The sequence below is a fragment of the Aythya fuligula genome, chromosome 4 (assembly GCF_009819795.1).
Source record: "Aythya fuligula isolate bAytFul2 chromosome 4, bAytFul2.pri, whole genome shotgun sequence".
In the NCBI taxonomy this organism is placed as follows: Eukaryota; Metazoa; Chordata; class Aves; order Anseriformes; family Anatidae; genus Aythya; species Aythya fuligula.
Window position 1 is genome coordinate 30,323,334 of NC_045562.1, and position 12,996 is coordinate 30,336,329.

The 12,996-nt window shown below is 38.1% G+C and overlaps 1 protein-coding gene across 2 annotated transcripts in view; it reads right to left on the bottom strand.

Annotated features, from left to right (window-relative positions):
* Positions 1–1,015: 1,015 nt before the first annotated feature.
* Positions 1,016–12,996, bottom strand: part of GLRB (glycine receptor beta) — a 51,722-nt gene continuing 39,741 nt past the window's right edge. For both annotated transcript variants that reach the window (XM_032186351.1, XM_032186350.1), the window contains one exon: positions 1,016–3,926. In XM_032186351.1, coding sequence (XP_032042242.1) covers positions 3,630–3,926 — 297 coding nt within the window. In that variant the 3' untranslated portion in view covers positions 1,016–3,629. The remainder of the gene's footprint in view (positions 3,927–12,996) is intronic.

The window sequence follows — 12,996 nt, forward strand, 5'->3', positions numbered from 1 at the left end:
ATACACTTTTCAGGTCACATCTTTACTTACTGCATAGCTTGAATTTGTGGTGAAGTTAACCAATGAAATAATTCATCTCCAGTAGCACTTCCAGTTGACAGGTCTGAATATGTTCTGAAAACCTGAAGCAGAAAGATACCTACAAGTTCATGACACTTTGAAGGAAAGGAGTGAGCCATTTGGATGCTACCCCTCTATGCTTAAGAGACGAAGAAATACTGAGGTTTATGTTAAGGGTAGAAATTTGTAACTCGCCTACCAGTCAAGAGGAGAACTTCAAGCAAATGTCAGCTGAAACACAGATGGTGTCTCCCTTAGAAACAGATTTTGCTATCATGCAGTTTGTTCAGACATCATGACTAGATAATCCAGTTACTAATGTGTTCTTCATAAGCCTCACCTTTGCTACTGCTTGAATGTCCTAATTTCTACAATTTTCAAATCATACTGCTGGCATGTTTCTATATCTTTCCATTGATTTTATGTCCATTTATTTTTAAATTATTAGCATTTTTACTTCATAATATAAAGTAGCATCCCTTACTGCCTATGCAGTTTTATATTTGCACCTCTTCTGGAAATAAGTCAACAGGCAGAATTTTACAACTAGAGGGTGCTGGAGGACCATAATGTGATATGATACGTAAAACTTTCAATGACCTTTAGTGGAAAGAAGCAAAATAAAATAAATCAATTATTACTGCTCAGTAGGACAAGTTAATATATTCTGAGATAATACAAATACTGCAATATTATCTAGTGTAAGTAAAAATAATAATACTTTATAGCTCATACTGTTTTATTTTAAATTGTTTCAAATTTCCTCTTAAACTTTGTTTCTGACCTTAGTCTTTGTGCAGTAATGAAAGAAAAGCCTTTATCTTAATAGTACACATTCCCTTTGCTTCCTTTTGTGTGAGTTGGAAAGCAATTACAGTGTATTAGTGATCACATGTTTTATGATAAAACACAAAAGCCATCAAGTGAGCAGGTAAGCAAGAAGGAACAAAGATTATTTTAACAATAAAATCTATAATTGAGATTATACAGATAAAATGTGGACATTAATTACAGATAAATCATTTAATAAGAGTTCTAACAAGAAAATTATCTTCCAAAAGTCATATAATTTCTAACACAGGATCATTATTTTCTTGCCTTCCAATACTGTAAGAAAAAATACAAGTATGAGAATAAATAATGTGTATAAACATAGCACTCTGATTGTATATATAAAAGTTACCCCTCCTTTCCTTCATCTCTGTGAGTTATCTTTATTGCTTCTTAGAGTCTCTAACAATTCTGTAAATACCTTCAATAGGCAAAAATTCTGAAACTTTGAACTAGACCTTAATGATATCATATTTTCCCCCAGTTCAACATGGAGTAATTTAGGATCTCTCTTCTGAAACATTTGGGATCTCCCTTATATTTCCTCTAATGATAAAGAAATCCAAAGGACAAACTGAGGCTGCCTAGCAAATAAATTCTTTGAAATCTCCATGAGAAAATGGCAAGGAAGCTGGTGGAAAGCACGTAATCTTATTCTGAACAACAGATCTCTTCCACCCAAGTATGAATTGCTGCTTCTAGACTCAGGAATGAGAAACTTCTGTAGGAATTTGTCTCATGAGTTGTAAAAAGATGTTAGGCCAGTAATCACCAAGAATCTCAAAGATGGAAAGCCAACTGAAAACCAGTATTGGGCTATGGATCTCCATGTGGAGTTGGTTAGAAAACCACAGTTTCCATCAAATGAAAAACACAAACCAAGAAAACCACAGGATCCATCAGGTGCCTGGTGAAACCAGCATGACCTGGTTCTCTCTTTATATATTCCCAAGCTGACTTTCTGACTGTGCAAGTTTGTGGTACATGGACAATGCTCCATGAGCAGACAGCAACACAGAAGTGACGGGAGAGTCTTATGCCTTGCATGGGCTCAACACATAACAGTTAGAACTGCAGTACAACACATGTGAATTTATCTGTTTTTACCTTATGGAATATTTGGGGTATGTAATTCAGTCATTTCCTCTCTTATGAGGAGCCAATAATCTGTATTGCCTTCAATGAATTGCCAAGTTAGTGAGAACTGGCATATTTCAATATTTTAACTTAATATTATGCCCCAGTTTTATAAGTGGAAATGTGGTTCTCTATGGTATGTTGACAAGAGCTGAAGCATAGTCCCTATGTGTTCCCAAGGAACATATACTACTCAAATGCCTTACGTACAAGAAGCTTTCATTTGGCTGTGTTTCACCTCATGACTTGCCCTTACAGAGGGGTGTACCCTGGCACTCATGCAAGACCACAGGTATGGATTCCTGCCCTACGCACCCTGGGGAGTTTGTGTTTCTGCAGTCTCCATGTCATATGGTTTCCTCTGGAAAATTGAGAGCAGCCTCTGATCAGAACTGTTGCATGCACAGGACCTTATTTTCCAAAAAGTAGCAGCCAGATAAATGAGCAGGTGAGGGCAGCCATTAATTAGCACATAGACACAAGCATTCATGATGCATTTAACAGTCTCAGGGCCTTAGACCTTTGGACTCTTTACTTCTACTGGTGGCTAGGTGTTAGCTTTGGTCATAGGTGCTACAACAGGCAAGCTTAAAAAGTATAACTAGTGTTAAAATGGGATTTCAACATGAAAACAAATAGTTTCTTTAAACTGAAGGCTTTCAAGGCGATAAACAAAGCAAAATGAGTAACACATATCAGATTCAAAAAAAAAAAAAAAGTAATTTTGACTTTTTTACTGCATGCTTGCAAGACAGTAGAAAAGATGGGCCAGAGGACAGACTAATGTAAAAATGAATAATATAACCTGATACTGAACTGCACCTTGTAATGCTTCTTCAACACTCTTGATACCTTTAGTCCAGAAAGCAGACTGTTCGTTTTTGAGATGCCATACCTAACTTGTGCCTAAGGAAACAGCAGTCAAAATTGGGCACAATGCTTTATTGTCAGCATATTCTCACACACTTTTGAAGTGTGCTTGCTTGATGGATACAATTTCTTTTTTCTTTTTCCTAAATGAGCTGATTTTACAAAATTAGCAATTCTCTGATCTTTATTTTTCCACATAGACAAGCTCAGCTTAATCAATGCTGCCCTCACTTACAAGGACTAAATAATATTTCACAACTTAGCTTTTCCTTCAACAGCACCATCTAAAATTATACAAGAGCAAGATTTTTTTTTTTTCTCTGAGAGTCAGCAGAAAAGCTGTTAAATACTACATATACTAGAATACTGGTTTTAATAATACTTAACGTGCACATCAGTGTCATTGTCAGAAACACTTTAAATCTCTGTATAGTACTAACGACTGAAAAGAGTTATTCAGCTTTATAATGTCGTATGCATTATCTTTCATATATTCCTAAAGCAGGATGTATGCTGTACATTTATATACAACGTTGGCAGGAGCACAGACATTGCAGTGTCATGCTTTCATTCAAATTTCAGATGCCATATTTTCAGTACAATCGCATGGCATCAAAATGCAACATATTGCTTTGCAAATGCAAATAATTTCACACAGTGGCCTTCATGACTGGGAAGGGGTAATGAAATGGTATATATTTTACACATGAAAAAATTAAATAAAATATTTATCATAAATATATGGACCAGTATATGACATTGAAGAACAAGAAGCAAAAAGGAAACAGTGCTCTTGCATAAAGATCAATTCTCTTTGCTGCTGATGGAATGACAGGCTTGGGAGGAGGAGGCTTCTTGTTGTTCTTGGCTTGAGATTTCCCAAGCCCATTGTTGACTTCAATGGGCTTCCCATAACAGTCATAATTTGATAATTCAAAATCTCTTGGCAAGCTTCCAACTATGCTGAAATCGTTGGACCTCAGATCAGATTTCGAAGTGCAAACTTTTTTGCATCTGGTCTCACCAACCTATGAAATAAAGAGTGAGGGGAATCATGATCTACTCACCATATTTCATTAACAAACTTAATGCAGCTGCTAGAGAACACCGCAAACAAACATATAGGAAATTACTTGTTGATAGGGATACATTACATCAGCCTAATTTGCTGAATGGTTGCTTTATAAGTACTTAAGGATGATCAGTCAATCATATAAACTAATCCAAACATTCATAATTGTGTAATTTTTCATGCACAAGGTGCCTCATGCTGTGCAACCTGCTATAGTTAAACTCCTTCATTTTAAGATGATGGAAAGGGAGGGAGTAATTTTGGAGAGAATATTTTTGGAAATAAGTCCTGTGCTGATGAATCTTCAGGAAAGATACTATTCAATACTTACATTTTTCTGAGACCTGGAAGATCCATTCAGAATTAACCCTAAAATTCAGTGTTTGATCCAAGAATTAAAATCTGTTCTGGTTCTACATACTACCCAGGCTGAGATCCTAAATCTCATCCTAGTGTGTGAAAGTACAAGGCGAGAAGGCACTTTCTTTGTAGTCCTTGGTGCCTCTCTAAAGACAATGAAGTAGTTGAGTCACCATTCAAGAAGGGACGTAGACATACAGATGTTGTACTTAGGGCCATGGTTTAGTGATAGACTTGGCAGTGCTAGGTTAGTGGTTGAGCTTGATGATCTTGGAGGTCCTTTCTAATCTAAATGATTCTATGATTCTATGCAGCAAAGATGAGACACCTTTCTCCATGCTTCCCACTGGTACCCCAGAGAATGGTGTAACTGGGAAATCAAAATTGAGCAGATAAATATCTGTCTTTCTCACAGTTCCATCAACGATCTTGGTGATCAAGTACTACTGTGCAAAGCAGCAATCCCAGGTGAATCTCCCTCTGCTACAGACCAGACAATCCTACTGGCACATACAATGAATATTTAAAAGAAAAAGGTATTTGATGTCCTTCAAATGGAAGATTTTTTTAGGGGAAAAAAAATAAAATTAAAAAAGGTTCTGATATTGCTTTCCTTGCATTTTAGAAAGATACTATTTCAAGTACAACAAACCTCTAAGAGGATCACCCTACACTGCTAGGTAGCTTGAAGGAATTTGAAGACTTCTTTCAAAGCACTGTGCTTTGTAACTTTGGTAAGTCTCTCACAAAGTTTCATTCCATTTGGAGTACACAGAAAAGCAGGAAAAAAAAAAAGAAAAAAGACAGGTACCAGTTATGAAACATAACTACATTATTAATGCCATTTATTCACATATATAAACTGAGAGTTATTGCAAAAAGTGCTGGTGTACAAACCAGGTGTAAGACATGGGGAACTGACATTAAGATAACTTTATCCTGGGGTTTTCTGGAGTCACTGATCCACTAAAATTTGGTTCTTCCAAAAGCTCCCCATCTCTTGTTCCCAACAGTCTATCCCTCTACAACAAAGCCTTCAGGTATTCTTCTCTCAGCTCTCTCCACCTCTTGTTTCCTGCAGTTTTAGGCTGATGGTTCAGGATATTTGCATTAGCACATTTTGTAAGTTATTAAAATAATTAGAATGGACTACGGCACCAGACTTACATATGAATGAAAAATATTCTGGAGAATATTATTAGCTTCTCTATGACAACTGACAGGTTATCCTGAATAACAAGAACTGTGGTAGTTGGTGATCTGATAAGTTCCCCTCTGGTCTTAGATGTCTTCAATCAAGCTGTGAAGCAGACCCTTGAGCAATGGAAGCGTAACTTGCAGGGCTGGACTGCATGTTAACTCAAGAGTCACAGGAATATTATTCCTTCACTACATATTTATCAAATTCCTAATTTTCTCACGGTCAAAACTAGTAAGATTTAGTAGGGCTGAAATGAGAAATATAATCATGTATGAAATTACAGGCTTTCTTTTGGATTTGCAAAAGTATGAGTCCATTCTTCATACTACTAGAGATATATTGTAAAACTCAGTGATACTAATGCCCACCTATATGCTCTCCTTGCACAACACAGAATATTCCTGTTCCCACTCCAGTATTAAAGCCTAAAGAGTATTCTGGTCAAGACTTTGACAAATCAGTTCTCATTCACCTGCAGGAAGGAGAACTGAGGGAATAGCTTCTAGGTCACCTCTTCCTTACAAGTAGAAGATTGTTCACACCACATTCACACAGAGCTGTTCTTAGTTTAGTATCAGCTGTAATAGTGATTTATCAGGGTGACACAATTTTCCTTGTAAGAGCAACCTGGCCCAAATATTTATTTTCTAAGTACATGCCTCTTGTATATAAAAAAATCCTTTCATTTCTCTGGGTTTACATCTCATGTGCTTCTACTTTCTATACTCAATTTCTGCCTGGACATATTTTTTAATTTTGTCTTATACATCTCTTCCACTCCTCAGTATTTCTGTAGTTTTCATCTAAATCCTCTTCAGTTCACCTGCAGCCTTTCCTAAAACAAGTGAGGTAATGTATATTAAATGCAGTTTGACTGCTTTTTGTTAACCCTGTCTCTGTTTGTGCTAGAAGCGTAACAATATTCCTGATGCCTACCAAAGGCTATGAGGACCATCCTAATGGAAAATGATTCCATGGGACTTGATTTTAGAGTACCACATGAAAGATTTGTGTAGAAGGTAAAACACTGTTAAAGAGGTATGGTTTGTCACACCTCTTACATACTTTCAGCTTCATCCTGACACAGAAGTTGACCTAGGCAAACATTTGTGTAGTCTACCTCACCCTGCCTCAGCATCGTGACCTGTGGGCCAGGTCCAGCCTGCAGAATGCCTCCTCCAGACCTACTGCGCTGGGGACAGGGAGCGGCTGTCTGGGAAGGAGGGAGTGCCACTCAAATTGTGAATGCCACGTCCCAGATAGAGGCAGGCAGCTGCTCTTCCTCCCACCGGTGCAGAGGTGGAGAAGGGCAGGAAAAGGCACCATGGCTCTTGGGGCCTGGCCCAAAATGCAGACGTAGTTCCAGTTTCTCACAGGAGTGGGCCACCTTGTCTGGGTTTATGTTTGACAGGACACCTACCCTTTGATGAACAGTTCAGAAATACCTAAAAAGGACTCCTAGAAGACAGAAGGTCTATTGTGATGACCCATTCTCACCTTTTCAAAAATTTAGCTGAGGGATGCTCACTGCCACACTCAGCACCTGCCACTGCCCTGAGTGCTATGCTCCAAAGCGGCAGTGTGTGGACCACTTACACTAGATTTTCCTTCAAAAGAAAAAATCCAGGATGGGGATTTTTTTTCCACAACCTTGTTCCCCTCAAACATATGTACCTTATTTCTAACCTGAATTTATTTGGCTTCAATTTTCAGTCACGAGGCATGACTACACTTAGCCTGATTAAGTGCTGGTACTTACAGACGGTAACAAATCTAGCCTTGATTTTGCATAATTCAGATGATGTAATCAGGCTGACAAGTGAAGCCAAATGTTCTTCAGAGTTTCTTACCTCCATACCCTTACCTCTGTCAAACTAACTGATAATCTTTTTTAAAAATATATTGTTTGATTAAATCAATAAACATGGAGATCATCTTTAATTTCACTGCCTCATTTAAATTTATTAGCTAACATGAGGCTGAATTATGAATATTAATAATAATACTTATGAGTTATTATTATTTGGCCCCTAGTAGCTCTTCAATATTTTCCACTGATTGATGCCAGGCTTATAATTATTCACATAATTCCACTTAGCCTTTAAAAGTACTGGCACAAAGTTAGCTTCCTACAGTCTTCTGGAACCCTCCCTGTTTAAAAAGTTTTATTACAAAATCAACATTTATGTTTCACAGCAATAATGGACCATATCTTTAAAAAATCTTACAGGCAACTTTAGTTGACAACACGATTTTAAAATGTCTGACTTTAATAGGTACTGTTTAACATCCTCATTAGCTCCTGTCGATGGAAACTAGTTCATCATCTGACTGAATATATCTAGCTTTTCCCCAGACACAGACTGGAGTATTTGATAAACACTTCTGCCTTTTCTGCTAATTCCTGACACTTGCAGCACCTCTATCTAATACTGAGATAATACTCTTGTGGCTTTTTTTTTGTGTTATTGCTATACACGTGCAATAACCCGCTATTGACCTCAGTTATGCTAAACATATATCCCTTTTGTCATTTTGTTGTTGTTATACTTTTTCTATTTCCAATATTTTATGGATTTCAAGTTCTATTATTTGCTATCCATTTCTCCTTTTGCCAGTAAGAAGAAAAGAGAAATGCTTGAAGCTGAGTTAGTTTACAGTCACTCAGTCACTGGGGAGTCTGTTTTCAATTTTTCTCTTTTGTTTTGTTTTTAATTGGTATAGCTCTTCTTCTGGTCCGTAGCTGTCTTGAACATTCTTAGCTCACCATCATCACTCATATTTTTTGTTTAAATTATCCCAGACAGGTGAGACAAAATGGTTTTCAAATTCATCAAATCTGTCCTTTCACAATACCAAGAATACTGCAACTAGACTAAATTTGTTTTGTGCAAACAGAAAAAAAATAATCAATTTTTCACTTGATCATTCATCCTGTGATCCCAATTTTGGATTTAGGAATTTTTGAGATGAGGAATTCATCGTGTATAATTTCTAGCAAAGCTTTGAACATGCTATAGCACCGGCAGCCTCTCAAGCTCAGCACGAGCCCTGCAGGATGAATTGCCTGCCTGCTGCAACGCAGCATTCTCTGACCTACAAAACACTTCTCCTCTGACATAAAATTTTCTCTTCCGTTCACCCAACCTCTTTTGGCATGCACATCTGTCTCTAGTCCTGCCACTTGTGCAAAAGTCCTCCAGATGAAGGTATAGTTGTAACAAATTCCATCATTAATCTTTCTTGCACTTGTTCTGTGCTCTTTTCCTGCTTTTACCATAATGATGGATTTAGATCATCAATAAAGTTAAGCATTAGTGGGTATTCAGACTGAGTATGTTTTATGGTGTAGGCAGGAGGAATTTGTTATCACATTCCAGATACTGTATTCCTTGTGAATTCTTATTACCCTACTAACTACAAACTACAGCACAAATAATACTTATACACAAAATATCACAGGATCCCTGCCTAGCTGAGGTTGGAAGGGACCTCTGGAGATCATCTAGTCCAGCACTGCTGCTCAAATCAGGGTCAATGAGATTGCTCAGGGCTTTTACACTCATGTTCTGAATTATCTCTAAGGATGGATACATGAGTCACTAGAGCAGAAAGTACCTACTCTGTACCTGAAATGCTGTCAGCAACGATTAAAATAGACTGTAGCCTGTGGTTTTCCATACAAGATAAAATGTAAACTGGGTTTCTGGTGGTTCTACAATAAAAATCTGTGTCTGAGTCTCATTCAAAGTCAAAACACAATATGGGAAGATCAGGTCGTCGTGGGTCACCGTCAGTGGTCACGTATATTGTAAATCAGTTTGAGATGAACATAACACATATCAGGTTTCAGAGACTAGATGCAGCTCTGACAAGATAAGGCAAGCAACAACACTACTTCTCTTAAAAAATAACTGGGTTTAAAGCTAATACCACCACTTGCATATACCTATTCATCATCTGCCAGAGCCATTCTTTTAGCAAATGTTCACTTCAGTCATCAGTGCATTATCTGTGGGGGACAGCTTGATGGGCTTGATGAAAATGTGACTTTTCAAATGGAGGGGTATTGTTAGAGTTAACAGTGCTCCCTGTAATCACGCCACCAGTGAAAGAAAAAAGAAACTGATTCATCTTCAAAACATTTCCCTTTTTGCTTGTTTTTCTCACTGTATGGTGTTGCATTGCTAGGAAACAAACTCAAACTCCTACTGAGGATTCCCAATAAAAAAAACACTGCCTGCAGTTACCACCAGGTTGCATAATTTTCTCCTCTGCTTAGAGCAGCATCTACTTGCAGCCACTATGAGCTAAGGGAGCCAAATGGTTTACTTATGGCTTATTGCCTGTATATGCATAGCCATTACAGCTCCCAGCAAAACTAGTACAGATGCTTATGTTGAATTTTCTCTTTTTTTTTCTTTTTTTTCTTTTTTCTACAGATTCAGGGCAATCTTGCCAGAATGTACCTGTTGGCTTTACTCAAAAAGACATACTGATAAACCTCTCTGAGCTGAAAATGGCACCGATCTTTGAAGGGTTTTTGCTGGACAGGGGTTGTGAGCCATGAAGCACTGACTCTGGGGTTTGGTGTATACTGGCAACAAACATCTTCTACCCCTGCCAGTACCCAGGACTTGGTAGAGAGGAGAAGCTATGCATCCATAGAAGGCTTTCTCCATCTTTGGCTAATTCCCAAATTGTGAACTTTGTTTTCATTCTGCCATCTTCGTTACCACTTTTGGTGGCCACCAGTCATGATCACTGACTGCTGACATGGTGTCAGAAGTGCTTTCAGTTAAGAATTTCCAGGGAGACACTGACACACTTTATTACAGGGGACCTCTTCTCCTCACCTGGTATTACAAATGGCATCGAGTTTCTTATTTTTAGGATATATACTGAAAAGTTTATTCCTTTACCCAATTTCTAGTAATAAATGTATGTGTAAAAACATTGGTACAATCATGTCCTTTGTTTTGGCTCTTTTTTCAATAATACAAAATATATCAAGTCTCCAGACCAGATGCCGTTTTAATCTTTCATAATTGGAATGAGCCCAATATCCCCCACTCATTTCCCTGTGCTCCATCAAATCCTCCCCAGGCCTGGGATCTTCCCACCCCAATACCCCTGCTGCACCTTACATACCAACCTCTTCCCCAGTGAGAGGCAGCAAGAGCATGACTTGCAGTTTGGGCAACTCCAGCAAACTCCTGGTCTTGGGTTCAGGTGAATTTTGAAGTGAAATAAAGCAATTTCTGTTTTTAAACTTTATTCCCCTCTAATTAAACTTATGACTATGTAACAGAATCTCTTAGTTAGTATCTTGTAATAAATAAGTGCTGCATTTAGGCTGGAGAAGCATTTGTAAATGGAATTATTCATGTTTTCTGTTTTCTCCAACTTGGAGTCTTGTGCTTTTAAGTTTTTCCTGTTGGCTTTACCTTTGAGCCCCATCTGGTCTATCCATTGCTTCAAGTCCAGCTACAGTGAAATTTCCAGCTATGCCCTTTTTCACTTTTTCCTTAGTATCACCTTCTGGGTTTCATGACATAGTGCATTTGGATTTCCATATTCCTCTTGTGAGGAAAGAATTAGAACATCCTTAAACATTTCTGAAGGATGCACATTCATTTCAGGGATGCAGTTCCAAGTTGTCCTTTAGGAAAATGTATTGGTTCACCTACGTCTTTCCAGATATTTATCACAGTATGTGCTCTCTCCTCACACAAAGTCCTACACACCCCTGATGAGAAACAGCAATTGAAGATCTGTGATGGCATTCTGGCTTTCCTGTTCTTTATGCCTTTCAACATACAGCTTTTTCCATTACCTGCTTCTTTAACATTTCCCTCCCTTGCATATTTGCCATATGACAAATGCATTCTTTACTTGATGGCCGCTAGCTCTCTATGGGAGCCAGCCAAATGTTGTGGGGCAGGCCTAGTTTTGGATTAGGAGTCAGAGCTACAGAAAGATTTACACCTGTTCTGATTTAGGAGTGTAGTACAGGCTTCTCCAGTGTTAAGAACTTTCAAGTACTCCTAAGGGGTAGCTAGGTCAGAGAAGGCGCTTTCAGCTAGGTATATTTATAGTGTTCAAATAAATAGAACACTGTGCATCTGTAGATGCATGTAAGCGTCTAAAGTCATGTTTACTGATTTAAATGTATCATTCTTTTGAAAGTTGCTCCTGGAGATGTTCAACACCTCTAGAAGTCAGATGGCTTATTTATAACATCCAAGTATAGATTCAGTGATCCAAACATGTAACTTTGAGAAGTTAATTTCATCTTTGTCTTACTGAAATAAAATGTACTGGTCTGGTGGAGTGTTGCAGTTATAGGGTACATGCTCTATATGTGGTTCTGAGCCATTTAGCCTACTTTGACATATGCCAAATTGTTTGTATGTGATCAAATCTATGACAGTCAGAAGTATGTTAGTGTATTTTCAGTATATACCTGAGAACAATTTCTACCTGAATTATTTCCACATCACCTAACCTGCCTTTGATTCATGTTCTCTTTTATGTTGCTGTGATGTACAGAATAATATAACCTGTTGATCTTCATTTCTTACCTTCTTCAGAAAAATTTTGTTCTTCTAAGCAAAAGGAAGCACTTCAGGAACAATATACTGCAGCCATTCTGCCTGTAAGTCATTCTGCTCCCCAGTCCTCAGATTGTCATTCACTTCTCATGTATCTCACACTTTAAAAACATCACTTCTATTTGGAACTGAACTCTGGATTATTAAGTTATCACAAGATGAATACAACTTTCTTGGAATTTTTCTATAATATAAAGCAATCCCTGGTCACATAGTTATGGAAATTGAACACCCTTCTTTGCCAAGTGACTTGAGCAGGCAGTCCCTGCCCTGCTGTTCCTTTGGAATTTCCACTAACTCTCAGCTCAGCTAGACTGTCATTGTCCCAGCCTTCCAATCTGTATCCTCTCCAGAATGCATCATGGCCATATAACATCCTGGCCCCACACAATTCATCTGTCAGGGCCCATCTTTCCTCTCAGTTTAGTGATCTCACTAAAGTGAGATCTCAGCAAGTCCCAGATCATATCACCCTTCCTCAAGTAGACTGTATTTCAAAGCAGGTGACTGGACACAAGCAATCACTGGCCATATGGGAAAGAGACCATTGAACCACATGGCCAGGTTTTATGTCATTGTGTACTTATTTCCAATATGCCTCAACAAACAAATGCTTTATATCTGCATAAAGATCATCAGAAGCTACACAAACTCAGGACTCCATATAAATCGAACACAGATTACTGTTGCAGAGACTACAGATATTTGAATGCCAAAGGTCTTTGATAACAAACAGGGAGCACACTGAATATGGACAAATATGACATGCTGGACCTGACACTGCAAGATCCCAGAGGGCAGACTAAGGTTTGAATCTCAAAAGCCTTCTGCCTGCTGTTAAACACCACTCA